Raw genomic sequence first — 17,521 nt, forward strand, 5'->3', positions numbered from 1 at the left:
GAGGTGGCTTACTCCTGTTGCTAATGTGTATGTTTGTAAATGTATTGGAAGTAGTTCAGAGATTGGGTGGATTGTCTTATGGGGAACGGCTAGTTAAACTAAACTTGTATCCGTTGGAGTTCAGTAGAATAAGAGGCAACTTAATTGAAACATGTAAGATCCTGACGGGGCCTGACACAGTGGTTAGCACTGCTGCCTCACACAGCCAGGGACCCGGGTTCTATTCTGGCTTGGGTCACTGTCTGTGTGCAGTCTGCATGTTCTCCCCCAACTTTGCATGGGTTTCCTCTGAGCGCTCCAGTTTCCTTCCACAGTCCAAAGATGAATGGGTTAGGTGGATTAGCCATGCTAAATTGCCCCTTAGTGTCAGGGAGACTAGCAAGGGTAAATTCATGGGGTTATAGGGATAGGGACCGAGTGGAATTGTGGTCGGTGCAGGCTTGATGGGCCCAATGGCCTCTTGCACTGTAGGGATTCTACGATAGATTGATGTGAAGAGGATGTTTATTGGAGAATCTAGTACTAGGGATCACAGTTTAAAAATAAGGGGCCATCTATTTAGGACAGAGGTTCTCCTTTTCTCTCATAGACGATGGAAGCAGACAGAGTCTTTGAATATTTTTTACTGCAGAGGTAGATTGATACTTGATAAGCAAGGAAGTGAAAAATTATTGGGGGTATATGGGAATCTGGAGTTGAGATTACAACCAGATCAGCTATGATCTCACTGAATGACGTAGCAAGCGAGTGGCCTAGTAACCTAGACCAATTAGGCCCTACTTCTGCTCTCAATTTGTATGTTTGTATCTACAGTGACTGAGTTCCTGTATTAGCAATGACTGAGTTGGTACTTACATTCATATCTGCAGTGACCAAGTTGTTACTTACACTTGTATTTTTCTTCCAGGTGACCCTTCGATAGGCACATCAAGCCAATTTTCAAAGATAGCACTCTGATTCTTCCACTCCTCCCCCTAGAAAAGAAAGTTACACCAGGTCATAGTTTTGGCTTTATTTATTTGAGTACAGCAGAGGACCACTTTGAACACCCTGTGTTAGGCCTGCAGTGCAGTAAAAGACAAGTATACTTTCACTTCCGTAGGTCAATTAAAAGTATATATTTGGCCTCAGGTTTCTACAGTATCTTAATCAGATTTGTAGAGATTGTACTTCACCCCTTCACTTCACCAATGCAGCTTTGAACAAAACGCCTCCAACCTTATTTGTCTACATTTGTACAGATACCACTTCCATCAGTGTGAAATGATTTGTGTTGCAATCTGAGCGATAAATAAGTCAGTTTAGTGCAGTTGTATGCGACATTTAATATACTGGCTTTCCTTGTGGGTAGCCCAAGTTATTGTTGAGATTCACCTAACATCCAACAAGTACAGCCGTAAAGCCACACATCTCCGAGGGGTTTGTGTTACCAGCTCTCACTGTGTGAGGTTGAGGAGAGAATACTTGATGATTACTGACTGACGGTCACTGGATGAGAAACAGTGGAGAATGCTGGCTCATTTCCCTTTCGAGCAGGAGGTCAGGATCATTAGCTAGGATTTCAAAATCCCATGACTAGAAAAGTCACTCTTCCTTCGTCAATTTGTTTAGTCACATTTTCAAAGAACTCAACCAGGCTCGAAAGGCACAACCTGCCCTCGACAAAGCCGTGCTGACTACTCTTGATCATACTAAACTTCTCTAAATGTTCATAAATCCTGTCCCTCAGGATCCTCTCCATCAACTTACCAACCACTGAGGTCGGTAATTTCGTGGGCTATCCCTGTTCCCTTTCTTGAAAATAGGAACCACATCCACAATCCTGTAATCCTCCGGAACCTCTCCTGTCTCCATCGACGACGCAAAAATCATCGCTAGAGGCTCTGCAATCCCTTCCCTCGCCTCCCAAAGTAACATGGGGTACATCCCATCCGGTCTCAGCGACTTAGCTATCTCGATGCAATTCAAAAGTTCCAACGCATCCTCTTTCTTAACGTCCACATACTCAACCTTTCCAGTCCGTCGCAAACCTGCAGTACAACCACCCAGATCATTTTCCACCGTGAATACCGAGGTAAAGTATTCATTAAGCACCTCTGCCATTTCTACTGGTTCTGCACAAACTTTTCCCCCTTCACCTTTTATAGGTCCTATTCCTTCCCATTTCATTCTTTTACTCTTCACATATTTGTAGAATGCCTTGGAGTTCTCCTTAATCTTACCCGCCAAGGCCTTCTCATGACCCCTTCTGGCTCTCCTAATTTCCTTTTTAAGCTCCCTCCTACAACTCATATACTCCTCTAGATCCTTAACATCGCCTAGCTCTCTGAACCTTCTGTACGCCTCTCTTTTCTTTCTGACTAGGTTCATTAAAACCTTCGTGCACCACAGTTCCCATAACCTACCAAAACCTCCCTGTCTCATCGGAACTTTGTCATGCAGAGCTCCAGACAAACATTCCTTGAAAATCCACCACCTTCCTTCAGTACTTCTCCCCAAGAACACCTCCTTCCAATTTACTCATCTAATTTCCTGCCTTATGGCTTCATATTTCCCCTTACTCCAGATAAAAACTTGCCTAGCCTGCCTGATCCTATCTCTTTCCAATGCTATCGTGAAGGAGATAGAATAATGATAGCTATCCCCAAGACGCTCTTCCACCGAGAGATCCGACACCTGTCCAGGTTCATCAGGCAGTACCAGATCAAGTACAGCCTCTCCTCTCGGAGGCTTATCCGCGTGCTGTGTCAGGGAACCCTCCTGAAAACACCTAATAAACTCCTCCCCATCCAAACCCCTTACCCTAGGGATATTCCAATCGATGTTTGGGAAATTAAAGTCTCCCATCACAACAACTCTATTGTTACTACATCTCTCCAGGATCTGTTTCCCCATCTGCACCTCAACATGCCTGTTACTGCTGGGCGGCCTATAGAATACACCCAGCAAAGTTACCGACCCCTTCCTGTTCCTAACTTCCACCCACAGATACTCCATAGACAATCCCTCCATGGTGTCTACCTTCTCTACAGCCGTGACGCTATCCCTGATCAACAGTGCCACTCCGCCCCGCTCTTTTGCCTCCCTCCCTGACCTTCCTGAAACATCTGAATCCCAGCACCTGAAGTACCCAGTCCTGTCCCTGAGGCATCCAAGTCTCTGTCGTGGCCACCACATCACATTCCCAAGCAGTAATCCACACTCTAAGCTCATCCACTTTATTCACTACACTCCTGGCATTAAAATAGACACACGTCAGACCTTTGGTCTGAGCGCTCCCCTTCTCCATCACCCATCTATCCTCCCTCTTACACTGTCTACAATCCTTCTCTATTTGTGAGCTAACCTCCTCACTCTCAGTCACTTCATCTCGATTCCCTCCCCCCAACCTTTCTAGTTTGAAGTCTCCCCAGAAGTCTTAGCCAACCTTCCCACCAAGATACTGGTCCCCCGGGATTCAAGTGCCACCCGTCTTTTTTGTACAGGTCACACCTACCCCTAAAGAGGTCCCAATGATCCAGGAACCTGAATCCCTGCCACCTGCTCCAGTCCCTCAGTCACGCATTCATCCTCCACCTCATTCCATTCCTGCTCTCACTCTCCCGTGGCACAGGCAGCAATCCTGAGATTACTACCTTTGTGTTCCTCTTTCTCGGCTGTCTACCTAGCTCACTATATTCTCTTTTCGTGACCCTTTCCCTCTTCCTACCTATGTCAGCAGTACCTCTATGTGCCACAACCTCCAGCTCCTCTCCCTCCCCCTTCAGGATTTCTGGGATGCAACCAGAGACATGGTGAATCCTTCACCATAATCCTGAATGTCACCTGTCATGTCCTAACTATGTTAAGGGTGTGCGTTTTTGTAAACAAATAAACAAGCAAGTACCATTCATGCCACGCAACTGTCAGGCAATGACCCTCTCCAACGAGAGATGATCTAACCATCGTCCCTTAACATTCGGTAGCAATAACACTGCTGAATCCCCCATTATCAACTTGTTGGGGTGTAGCACTGACCAGAAACTGAACTGACTAGCCATATAAATATTGTGGATGTTTGTCAATGACTGCACAATGTCCAGCACCATTCTCAACTCCCCAAATATTGAAGCAGTCCATGTCAAAATGCACCAAGACTTGGGCTGACAAGTGGCAGAAAATTCACACCTCACAGCTGCCAGGCATTGAATATCTCCAATAAAAGAGAATAGCAAATTTAGGAATAATAATGGAACCGCCTCAGCCTAGCAAATAAAGCAGACGAGCTGAGAACATAGATAGAAATGCAGCTGTGACAGGAATGGCAGTTCAATGGTTCTGATTATAGGGCTTTCAGCTGAAATGGTGGAGAAGAAGTGGCAGTTTTGGTTAGAGAAGCAATTACAGCTTTGAGGGGGATGGTATGTCAGACGGATCATGAACTGATATAATATGGATTGAGCTTACGAACAGTCATTTTTTTCACCAGTGCAGACACAAATGGGCCAAGACGGCTTATTCTGAGCCATAAATGTTTTATGATTCTAAGTCTTATGAAGTAGTTTCAAGTTGGTGTTAAATATATTCCTACACTTTATATTCAAACCAACTTTATCTAAATAAAAACAGACTCATTTATAAAGTATCATAATAGTATGATAGTTTCAGATAAAAAAAAATCAATGGTTGGAATAACACATGGTATCACAAGCCTATAGAACAAGAATTGCATTTTCTGCAGTTATTTATTTACATTAACCATGGTGATTAATTAATGGGATTTACAGAGTAGAAAGACAGGATAATCTATCATCAATCATCATTTATTCCGATGGTCAAAAAGGACAGGAGGAGGAGAGGTAATAAGCCGTGGATAACGAAGGAGGTGAAGGAAAGTGTTAAATTAAAAGCGGAGGAATTTAGAGTAGCTAAGAGTAGTGGGCGAGAAGAGGATTGGGAGAGGTTTAAATGTCAACAAAGATTGACAAAGAAGTTGATAAAGAAGGGTAGGAGAAACTATGAAGCTGGGCTAGCGCTTAATATAAAAAAGGATAGCAAGAGTTTTTATAAATATATAAAAAGGAAGAGGCTGGCTAGGGCGAACATTGGTCCTTTAGAGGATGAGAAAGGGGACCTAGTGGTAGGGGATGGGGATATGGCTAAGGTATTGAATAACTTTTTTGTTTCTGTCTTCACGGAGGAGGACGTGAATAATTTGCCGGGTGTTAGTGATGGAAAGGTGGAAGGGCTGGAGGGTCTTAACGACATTACTGTTACTAGAGAGGCGGTGCTCGACAGACTGGAGGGGCTGATTGTGGACAAGTCCCCAGGACCGGATGGAATGTATCCGAGGGTTCTGAAAGAAATGGTGGAGGTGATAGTGGATGCCTTGGTGGTTATTTTCCAGACGTCGCTGGATTCCGGGGAAGTGCCGGAAGATTGGAAAATGGCTAATGTTACGCCGTTGTTTAAGAAGGGTGCCAGGCAAAAGGCGGGGAATTATAGGCCGGTTAGTTTAACGTCTGTGGTAGGTAAAATGTTAGAATCCGTCATTAAGGAGGAAATTGCGAGGCATCTTGAAGGCAATTGCTTGATAGAGCGGACGCAGCACGGTTTCATTAAAGGGAAGTCGTGTCTGACAAATTTACTGGAGTTCTATGAGGATGTGTCTAGGGCGGTGGATAGAGGAGAGCCGGTGGATGTGGTCTTTCTGGATTTTCAGAAGGCGTTTGACAAAGTACCTCACAAGAGGTTATTGCAGAAGGTCGAGGGACATGGAGTTGGGGGTAGGGTGTTAGCGTGGATAGAGGATTGGTTGTCAAATAGGAGGCAGAGAGTGGGGGTCAACGGGTGCTATTCGGATTGGCGGATGGTGACTAGTGGAGTGCCCCAGGGGTCGGTGCTGGGGCCTCAGCTTTTTACCATTTATATAGATGATCTGGAGGAGGGAACCGAGTGTAGGGTGTCGAAATTTGCTGATGACACCAAGATTGGTGGAACGGCAAATTGTGCAGAGGGTGTGGAGAGTCTGCAGAAGGATCTAGATAGGCTGGGCGAATGGGCCAGGAAATGGCAAATGGAATTTCATGTTGGCAAGTGTGAGGTGGTCCACTTTGGTAGGAAGAATGGTAGGAAGGACTATTACTTACGTGGCGAAAAACTGCAGCAGGCGACGGTGCAGAGGGACCTCGGGGTCCTTGTGCATGAGTCGCAAAAACCCAGCTTGCAGGTGCAGCAGGTGGTCAGGAAGGCAAATGGGATGCAGGCCTTCATAGCGAGGGGGATTGAATATAAAAGTAGGGAGGTCTTGCTGCAGCTGTATAGGGCATTGGTGAGGCCGCAGCTGGAGTACTGTGTGCAGTTTTGGGCGCTGCACCTGCTCAAAGATATTTTGGCCTTGGAGGGAGTGCAGAGGAGGTTTACTAGGCTGATACCGGAGTTGAGGGGGTTGAGCTATGAGGAGAGGCTGAATAAACTAGGCTTGTACTCGTTGGAGTTTAGAAGAATGAGGGGAGATCTCATTGAGACGTATAAGATGATGAATGGGATGGATAGGATAGAGGTGGAGAGACTCTTCCCGCTCAAAAAAGACAGTAGGACTAGGGGGCACAGCCTCAAGATAAAGGGGGGGCGGTTTAGAACGGAGTTGAGGAGGAACTTCTTCACTCAAAGGGTGGTGAATCTCTGGAATTCTCTGCCCGTTGAAGTGGTGGAGGCTGCCTCGCTAAATATTTTTAAGACGCGGGTTGATGGGTTTTTGATAAGAGAGGGGATTAAGGGTTATGGGGAGAGGGCGGGAAGGTGGAACTGAGCCACGACAGATCAGCCATGATCTTATTGAATGGCAGGGCAGGCTCGAAGGGCTAGATGGCCTACTCCTGCTCCTATTTCTTATGTTCTTATGTGACGATATCATGTGATGATACTGTGCCTTTAAGAAATGTAATTATATAATCACTACAGTGCAGAAGGAGGCCATTTGGCTCATCAAGCCTGTACAATAGATTGATTGACAAGAGAAGGTCATGTGACTGGATGTGGAGCTAGGCTTACAGTGAGACAAGCAGGCAGTTGCTGTTGAAGTGCTTGAATTTAATAGGAACATAAGAACCAGGAGCAGGAGTAGGCCATCTGGCCCCTCGAGCCTGCTCTGTCATTCAATAAGATCATCGCTGATCTTTTCATAGACTCAGCTCCACTGACCCATCCGCTCACCAGAACCCTTAATTCCTTTACTGTTCAAAAATGTATCTACCCTTGCCTTAAAAACATTCAATGAGGTAACCTCAACTGCCTCACTAGGCAGGGAATTCCACAGATTCACATCCCTTTGGATGAAGAAGTTCCTCCTCAACTCAGTCCTAAATCTGATCCCCCTTATTTTGAGGCCGTGCCCCCTAGGTCTAGTTTCACCTGCCACTGAAAACAACTTCCCTGCTTCTATTTTATCTATTTCCTTCATAATTTCATGTTTCTATAAGATCCCCTCCCATTCTTCTAAATTCCAGTGAGTATAGTCCCAGTTTGCTCAGACTCTCCTCATAAGCCTACCCTCTCAACTTCGGAATCATCCAAGTGAACCAAAATTGTACCCAGTACTCCAGGTGTGGCCTCACCAGCATCTTATCCAGTTGCAACGTAACCTCGCTATTTTTAAACGCCATCCCTCTAGCAAAGAAGGACAACATTCCATTTGCCTTCTTAATTACACGCTACACCTGCAAACCAACTCTGAGATTTCTGCACAAGGACGCCTAGGTCCCTCTGCACAGCAGCATGCTGCAATTTTTTACCATTTATATAATCGTCCATTTTGCTGTTATTCCAAAATGGATGATCTCACATTTACCAACATTGTACTCCATCTGCCAGACCCTTAGCAATTGGAATTGAGACTATCTATATCCCTTTGCAGACTTTCAGTGTCCTCTGCACACTTTGCTCTACCGCTCATCTCAGTGTCATCTGCGAATTTTGACACACTATATTTGACCCCAAATTCCAAACCGTCTATTAAACTGTAAACAATTGGGGTCCCAACACTGATCCTTGAGGCACACCACTAATCACTGATCGCCAACCAGAAAAACATCCATTTACCTCCACTCTTTGCTTTCTGTTAGTTAACCAATCCTCTTTCCATGCTAAAATTTTAAGTGCTTTCCCTTTCTCCTTCTCTTTCTCTGAAGTTCTGTTTTCTGAAGACAGGTCTCTCTCTCTCTGGAGGCTGCTGTCTAATGGTCAGAAAACAGGCCTCTCTCTGTATACTGTTCAGGGTGTTAAAAGGCTCTGGACGGGTACAAGTGAAAAACCAGGTAAGCCTATGTTATTTGCAAACCGATTTTGAATAGGAGTTGAAGTCTAGGAGGGATACTGTTTCAACTGAAACTATCAGAGATAGATTTGCAGTTAAGAATTGTATCTTGTATCATGTTTAAGCATTTCAATCATTCAAAGTAAGCTAATTCATTTGTTGTACTTAAGCTGCATTTTTAAAAATAAAGTTTGTTTTAATAAGCTTCCTAGTGGCTCAATAGAACCATACATGGAGTAAAACATCTTATGCTCATACTAATGTCAAAGTCAAAATTAGCTGGGATCTAGGCTAACTTTAAATTTACCTTGAAGTTTCTGAACTGGAACCGAACAGTAATCATTACAAAACCACTGATACGTTCATTTTCTTCCACAAAATTTCCATTCACAAACAATCATGTACTGATCAAATTATCCCATTGTCGCTAATCAGCCATGTTGTTTCTTCACACATAAAGGTATAAAGATTAAAAGTTCTACATCAAAAAATTCTATAGTTCTGAAAAATTCTGCAGAATTTATCTATAAAGATCCCCAGGATATGTAAAAATGCTTCCAAGAAATTTCCCCAGATGGACTACCCCTCTTTCACTGCCAGGAATGTTTTGTACAGTTTCCAGAGATAAATTCAGTAGGTTCTAAGGTGGCGGTGCTGGTGGAGGGAGAGCACATAGAATTGAATGGAAGGGATTTGCTCTGTGACATACCAGCATTAATTTCAGTCAATTGACAATCCCCACTTTTTCTTAGCTGATTAATCATATATCAAAATGCAATATAAAGAGCCAGTTTAATGAACTTGAAGTCAATCTAAAGCACAAATATCATACTGAAGCGAAAACAATACATACGTATCGAAGACATTCAGCAGCCAGTTCAAACACATGTCGACACAGAGTGGCACATTGACCAAGTCCTTGTGGTTTTGTTCCAAGCCATCGTAAATGGTTGTTAAACAGTTGATTACTTCAGTCACATTTAGAAGTTGCTCATTTTGTGTCAATTTGTGCTGTTCGAAGATGCATTGTGCTGTGTGCAACTCCAACAGATCCACTACAAAGGATGAAGAAAATAACTTTAGTAAAGGCTCTAACTTACTAGAGCTAACCAAACAAAATTTACATTCACTTATTCATTTATTGCTGTCCTAGAAATAAATGCAATGATCCCGAGAAGTATTTGGGAATGTCAAAAGGCCACCTCGTTCTAAAATAATAAAATATCAAATCTAATTAGAGAACTGAGCGCAGTGCTGGTCATGTTCTGTAGTTCTATTTAATCACTTGTGCAGATTGATGCGGAGGGGTACCACTGTACATTACGGAGCCTTCCTAAACAAAGCTTCTATGCTTTTTAATTTCCGTCCATCCTCACCATCTAACCCATCTCATTTTGCACTCTTATGAGTTCTTTCATAATGCCTCGAACTATGGTTTTCCTAATGCCCCTCATCTTCCTGTCTGGCATCAGACTTTATGTCACAGCTATTAATTCATGGTTTACACTTTCTTGTTCATCTCAATAGTGTCCTGCACTTCGGGCTTAGGCCTAAATTTCCTTTTTTTTCAAACAAATTCTTGTTCTGACACATTTATGGTACATTCTACAGTGCCTACAATAAAAAACTAGCAGTTAAGCAAACCTCGCTTCAGTGTAATTCAGCATGCAGCCAAAATGCCCCAGCATAACTCAAAACTTGAAATGTCAAGTGAATCATCCTAATGTACCAGAACCACAATAAATAAAATCCAATGGTGATATAAGAAATGAGAACCCCCCCCCAGAGGTGTGTATCAATCTGAATGACCAAGATGAATTCTATAGACATCAGTCATAGAAACATAATCATACAGTACCGAAGAGGCCCTTCGGCCCACTGAGTCTGCATCGACAAAGGTTCAGTAAATCTACTTTCCGGTACTTAGCCCGTAGCCTTGATTGTTGTGACATTTTGTGAGACAGCCTCATCATCAGTCTTCTGACGTGTTGCTAATAACCTTAATACAACTAGTTTATTTGACATTTGACACTGCCTGTCCAAAAGTTGCACATGCTCAGATCTCCACTGTTGGGAGGTTCCATGTGTAAAAGCTGATTCAATTTTGAATAATGGGAATTGAGACTGTAGCTCACACCGGTAAAGCTATGTTGGTGAAGTGTTTGTTTTGTATTTGATTAATTGTGTGTTATTTTGGTCTGTCAAAATGTGTTTGTTGGGTATCTTATAAATAATCTTTTCTTTTGTACAGCGATTTGGAGTATAAATAAACACCTTTGCATGAAGGTATTATTGCGTGCTTTGCCATTATCAATATGTATATTTTTTAGTTTACCTTCGGCCCTACGTTATCCTCACCCAAACCAGAGATCTGACACATTTCAAGTGCTCACCCACGTACCTTTTAAAGGTTTTCTGCCTTTTGAGATTTTGTGCCTCTATTACCCTCCCAACCAGTGCATTTCAGACTCCCACTACCGTCTGAGTGAAAAAAAGATTCCTCAAATCCCCTCTAAACCTCATGCCCCTCAACTGAAAATTATGCCTCCTCACTATTGACCCTTCAACCAAGGGGAACAGTTGCTTCCTTTCCACCTTGTCCATACCCTTCATAATCTTATACACTTCAATCAGGTCCCCCTTCAACCTCCTCTGTTCTAATGAAAATAATCCAAGCCTACCCAGCTTCTCTTCAAAGCTCAAATGTTCCATCCCAGACAACGTCCTAGTGAATCTCCTCTGCACCCGCTTCAGTACAATGACTTCCTTCGTATAGTAAGGTGACCAGAACGGTACACAGTACGCCAACTGTGGCTGAACCAAATGTTTATACAGCTCCAACATTACCTTCTTGCTCTTATAATCTATGCCATGACTGATAAAGGCAAGTGTCCTGTATGCCTTCTTAATTAGCCTATTAACTTGTCCTTCTACCTTCAGGGATTTGTGGACAAGCACCCCAAGATCCCTCTGTTCCTCCAAACTTCCTAGTGTCCTGTCATTCATTGAGTACTCCCTTGTCTTGGTTGGTAATCAAGTTGTCGATACGCACCATGTTCTTCTGTCTTTTCGTGTTACCTGTAAAGACTCACATTCCAACCATTATCTTGTAAATTGAGTTTGTGTCTTTACATGCCCTGTTTGTGAACACAAGTCCGCACTCACCCGAAGAAGGAGCTTGAGGCTCCGAAAGCTAGTGCTGCCAAATAAACCTGTTGGACTTTAACCTGGTGTTGTGAGACTCCTTACTGTGCATCTCCCTTATGGCCAGAGAGGAATTTAAATTGGTTCAGAGCCCTTGCAATTTCCTCCCTTGCCTCCCACAGCAGCCTGGGATATAATTCATTCCAATCTGGGGATTTGCCTGCCAAAACCTTCAATATTTTCTCACTCCCCATGTCAACCTGTTTAGGAATCTTAGTCTCTTTCCCCAGATTCTGTACATGAATCGTCCTTCTCCCAAGTGAAGACAGATGTGAACTACCCTTTAACGGCCCATCAATGTCCTCTGGCTCCATGCAGGTTGTCTTCTTGGTCCCTAGTGGGCTCTACTCTTCCTCTGATTATCTTCTTCCCCTTATTACCCTTACAGAGTACCTTGGTATTCTCTTAATCTGACCGGCTAGTGTTTTTTCATCTCCCATCTTTTCTCTCCTAATAGTTTTCTTACATTTCCCTCCTGCGTTTTATATACTCCTTTGAGGACCTTGCTGATTTGCTCCCTTTGTACTTGCTGAAAGTCTACCTTTCCCTTCTATCCAGTCCTGAATATTCCTAGACATCCACTGTTCTCTAGGCTTGTTGCTCCAACCTTTCACCCAAAAGGGGATATATTGAGCCCCATCCAAAATCATTTCTTGGACACCATTATTTTCTTTTCCCATTACAAACTTAAATCGTACTGTGTTGTGGTCACTATCACTAAAATGCTCCCACACAATCACATCAAATACTTGCCCAGCTTTGTTCCCCAGAATTAAATTCAGCACTGCACCATCCTTTTTGAAACTTCTACATTTTGACATAAGAAGCTCTTCTGAATACATTTCAAGAAATCTGCTACTTCAAACCCTCTGCATTATGACAATCTCAATCAATGGTGGGGAAGGTGGAATCTCCCAATATAATTACCCTGTTACGATTTTCACACAGCTCAGTAAAGTGCCTATGTATCTGCTCTTCTATTGCCCACTGACTACTTGAGGGCCTATAATACATTTCCAGCAATATGACTGCTCCACTTTTATTCCTAAGCTCTACCCACAAAGCCTCACTTAGAGTCAGAGACTTACAGCGTGGAAACAGGTCCTTTGGCCCAACTTGTCCATGCTGCCCTTTTTTAACCCCTAAGCTAGTTCCAATTGCTCAGGTTTGGCTCATATCCCGCTATACCCATCTTACCCCTGTAACTGTCTAAATACTTTTTAAAAGACAAAATTGTACCCAGCTCTACTACTACCTCTGGCAGCTTGTTCCTTACACTCACCACCCTCTGTGTGAAATAATTGCCCCTCTGGATACTTTTGTATCTCTCCCCTTTCACCTTAAATCTATGCTCTCTAGTTTTAGACTCCCTTATCTTTGGGGTAAAGGTATTGATTACGTAGCTGATCTATGCCCCTCATTATTTTATAAACCTCTATAAGTTCACCTCTCAGCCTCTCTCGCTGCAGAGAAAAAAGTCTCAGTCTATCCAGCCTCTTCTTATAACTCAAACCATCAAGTCCCGGTAGGCCTCTAGTAAATCTTTTCTGCACTCTTTCTAGTTTAATAATATCCTTTCTATAACACAATGACCAGAACTGTATTCCAAGTCCAAGGATGTGCGGGTTAGGTTGATTGGCCGTGTTAAGAAATTGCCCCTTAGTGTCCAGAGATGTGTAGGTTAGAGGGAATAATGGGTATATTATGTAGGGATATGGGGCTAGGACCTGGATGGGAATATGTTCGGTGCTGACCTGATGGGCCGAAGGGCCTCTTTCTGCACTGTAGGGTTCTATGATTTTAAGTGTGGCCTTACCAATACCCATTCAACAACACGTCCCAACTCCTGTATTCAATGTTCTGACCAACGAAACCAAGCACGCCGAATGTCTTCTTCACCGCTCTGTCCACTGTAACTCAACTTCCAAGGAACTATGAACCTGTACTCCTATATCTCTTTGTTCTAAAATTCCAAATGCCCTCCCATTAACTGAGTAAGTCCAGCCCTGATTCCATTGATCAAAATACATCTCCTTGCATTTATCTAAATTAAACTCAATCTGCCATTCGTCAGCACACTAGCTCAATTGATCAAGATCCCGTTGCAATCGGACCTAATCTTCTTCAATGTCCACTATGCCATCAATCTTGGTATCATCTGCAAACTTACTAACCATGTCTACTAAATTCTCATCCAAATCATTAATATTAATGACAAATAACAGTGGATCCAACACCCCTCCCTGAGGCACACCACTGGTTGCAGCCTCCAGTTTGAAAAACAACCGTCTACAACCGTCCTCTGGCTTCTGTCATCAAGCCAATTTTGTATCCATTTGGCTACCTCACCCCGGATCCTGTGAGATTTAACTTTATGCAACAACCTACCATATGGTACCTTGTCAAAGGCCTTGCTGAAGTCCATGTAGACAACATCAACTTCACTGCCCTCTCTACCTTCTTGGTTACCCCTTCAAAAAACTCAATCAAGTTTGTGAGACATGATTTTCCACTCACAAAGCCAAACTGACTGTCCCTAGTCAGGCCTCGAGACTCTAAATGCCTGCGGATCCTGTCTCTCAAAATACCTTCTAATAACTTACCCATCACAGATGTGAGACTTACCGGCCTGTGGTTCCGAGGCTTTTCCTGCAACCCTTCTTAAAGGAAGGCTGACATTTGCCACCCTTCAACAGCTCACCTGTGACTATCAATAATTCAAATATCTCTGCTAGGGGACCTGCAGTTTCCTCCCTAGTCTCCCACAATGTCCTGGGATACACTTCATCTGGTCCTGGGGATTTATCTACCTTGATGTGCTTTATGACTTCCAGCATCATCTTCTCTGTTATATGTACACTCCTCAAGACATCACTATTTATTTCTCCAAGTTCCCTAACATTCATGCTTTTCTCAACAATAAGAAATAAGAACATAAGAAATAGGAGCAGGAGTAGGCCATCTAGCCCTTCGAGCCTGCCCCGCCATTCAATAAGATCGTGGCTGATCTGAAGTGGATCAGTTCCACTCTCCCGCTTTCTCCCCATAACCCTTAATTCCCTTGTCTGTCAAAAACCTATCTACCCGTGTCTTATATATATTTAGCAAGGTAGCCTGCACCACTTCAACGGGCAGAGAATTCCAGAGATTCACCGCCCTTTGAATGAAGAAGTTCCTCCTCAACTCCGTTCTAAACTGCTCCCCCCCTTGTCTTGAGGCTGTGCCCTCTAGTCCTGCTGTCCTTTCTGAGCGGGAAGAATCTCTCTACCTCTACCCTATCTATCCCTTTCATTATCTTATACGTCTCTATAAGATCCCCCCTCATCCTTCTAAACTCCAACGAGTACAGACCCAGTCTATTTAGTCTCTCTTCATAGTCTAACCCCCTCATCTCTGGTATCAGCCTAGTGAACCTCCTCTGCACTCCCTCCAAGGCCAAAATATCCTTGCGCAAGTGCGGCGACCAAAACTGCACACAGTACTCCAGCTGCGACCTCACCAGCGCCCTGTACAGTTGCAGCAAGACCTCCCGGCTTTTATATTCTATCCCCCTCGCTATAAAGGCCAGCATCCCATTCGCCTTCTTGATCACCTGCTGCACCTGCAGACTGGGTTTTTGCGATTCGTGCACAAGGACCCCCAGGTCCCTCTGCACCGTAGCATGCTGCAGCTTTTCGCCCTTTAAATAGTAATCCCTCCTACTATTATTTCTGCCAAAGTGGATAACCTCACACTTGCTAACATTGTACTCCATCTGCCAGGTCCTCGCCCACTCGCTCAGCCTATCCAGATGCCTCTGCAGACTTTCCACACCCTCCGCACAATTCGCTTTTCCACTCATCTTCGTGTCATCAGCAAATTTTGTCACCCTACACTCAGCCCCCTCCTCCAAATCATCTATATAAATAGTAAATAGCTGAGGCCTCAGCACCGATTCCTGTGGCACTCTACTAGTCACCAACCACCAATCAGAATAGCAACCATTGATACCAACTCTCTGCCTCCTATTAGACAACCTCTATCCATGCTAACACCTTACCCCCAACTCCATGCCCCCTAACCTTCTGAAGCAACCTTTTGTGCGGCACCTTATCAAACGCCTTTTGAAAATCGAGAAACACCACATCCACCGGTTCCCCTCTGTCTACCGCACTAGTCACATCCTCATAGAAATCCAATAAATTTGTCAAACACAACTTCCCCTTAACGAATCCCTGCTGCGTCTGCTCTATCAAACCATTCTTTTCTAGGTGCCTTGCTATTTCTTCTTTGATGACAGATTCAAGCATTTTTCCAACAACAGACATTAAACTAACCGGCGTATAATTCCCTGCCTTTTGCCTGCTACGTTTTTTAAACAGCGGCATAACATTAGCCGTTTTCCAATCTTCCGGCACTTCCCTGGAATCCAGCGAAGTTTGGTAAATAATCACTAAGGCATCTACTATCACCTCTGCCATTTCCTTCAGAACCCTGGGATGCATTCCATCCGGTCCTGGGGACTTGTCCACCATCAGTCCCGCTAGTCGATCAAGCACTACCTCTCTAGTGACAGTAATTGCATTCAGGCCCTCAACTCCTACCATCCTTCTATCTTTAATATCCGGCAAACCATTCGCGTCCTCCTCCGTGAAGACCGAGACAAAAAACTTAATTAAGGCCTCATCCATTTCCTCATCTCAAATGAATACTGATGAAAAATATTCATTTAGGATCTCACCCATCTTTTGCGGATCTGCTCATGGATGACCTTGTTGATCCTTGAGAGATCCTATTCTGTCCTCAGTCACTCTTTTGCCCTTTATGTATTTGTGGAAGTTCTTTGGACTTTCCTTTGCCTTATCTGCCAAAACAACCTCGTGTCCCCTTTTTGCCCTCCTAATTTCTCTTTTAACTCTACTTTAAAAACTGTCTATATACTTCAAGGGATCCACTTGATCCCAGCTGCCTATGCATATCATGTGCCTCCTTCTTCTTCTTGACCAGAGCCTCAATATCCCAAGTCATCCAGAGTTCCCCACTTCTACCAGGCTTGCCCTTTACTCTAAGAGGAATGTACTTACCCTGAACCCTGGTTCACACTTTTGGATGCCACTTACCAGACGTCCCTTTGCCTTCCCACATACTCCCCCAATTAACTGTCGAAAGTTCCCACCTGATACCTTGCCCCAATTTAGAATTTTAACTTTTGAGCCAGACCTATCAGTCTCCACTACTTTCTTAAAATTAATGGGATTACAGTCACTTGTCCCAATGTGATCCCTTATTAATACTTCTGACACCTGCCCTTTCTTATTTCCTAGAGGAGGTCAAGATTTGCTCCCTCTCTAGTCGGGCCATCCACATACTGAATGAGAAATTCCTCCTGAATATACTCAACAAATTTGTCTCCATCCAACGCTCTAATACTGGCTGTCCCAGTCAACGTTGGGAAAGTTAAAATCCCCTACTATTACCACCCTATTTTTCTTGGAGCTATCTGCAGGCTCTTTATATATTTGCTCCTCAATTTCCTGCCAACTATTTGGGGGTCTATAGGACAACCCAATCAAAGTGATTTCCTCCTTATTTCTCAGTTCAATCGTTATAGACTCAGTGAGTGAACCCTCGGATATATCCCCTCTCAATACTGCCATGATGCTTTCCCTAATCAAAAGTGCAACTCCCCCTCCTCTCTTTCCTCCTGTTCTATCTTTCCTATAGCATCTTCCTCTGGAACATTGAGCTGCCAGTCCTGTCCCTCCCTTAGCCATGTTTCAGTAATTGCTATAATATCCCAGTCCCACGTACCCACCCATGCCCTGAGTTCATCTGCCTTGCCCACTAGGCCTCTTGCATTGAAATAGATGCAGTTTCATCTGGACTTCCCTTGCTCTCTATTTTGCTGTTGCCTGATCTGTCTGGTACTAGGATTAGTGACATGGTCTTTACTATTTAATGTACTTTTTGTAACTTCTGTGCTGTCCTCAACATTCTCTTCAGTCTCCCTTCTGTTTTGGGTACCACCCCCCTGCCAAACTAGTT

General features: G+C 43.8%; 1 protein-coding gene across 5 annotated transcripts in view; it reads right to left on the reverse strand.

Moving 5' to 3' along the window:
- Positions 1 to 17,521, reverse strand: part of utrn (utrophin) — a 517,764-nt gene that overhangs the window by 63,890 nt on the left and 436,353 nt on the right. For all 5 annotated transcript variants that reach the window (XM_080199920.1, XM_080199921.1, XM_080199919.1 and 2 more), the window contains 2 exons: positions 9,147 to 9,348; positions 889 to 974 (listed from right to left, as the gene is read on the reverse strand). In XM_080199920.1, coding sequence (XP_080056046.1) covers positions 889 to 974; positions 9,147 to 9,348 — 288 coding nt within the window. The remainder of the gene's footprint in view (positions 1 to 888; positions 975 to 9,146; positions 9,349 to 17,521) is intronic.

The sequence above is a fragment of the Carcharhinus amblyrhynchos genome, chromosome 12 (genome assembly GCF_965287045.1).
Source record: "Carcharhinus amblyrhynchos chromosome 12, sCarAmb.v2.hapA, whole genome shotgun sequence".
NCBI lineage: Eukaryota > Metazoa > Chordata > Chondrichthyes > Carcharhiniformes > Carcharhinidae > Carcharhinus > Carcharhinus amblyrhynchos.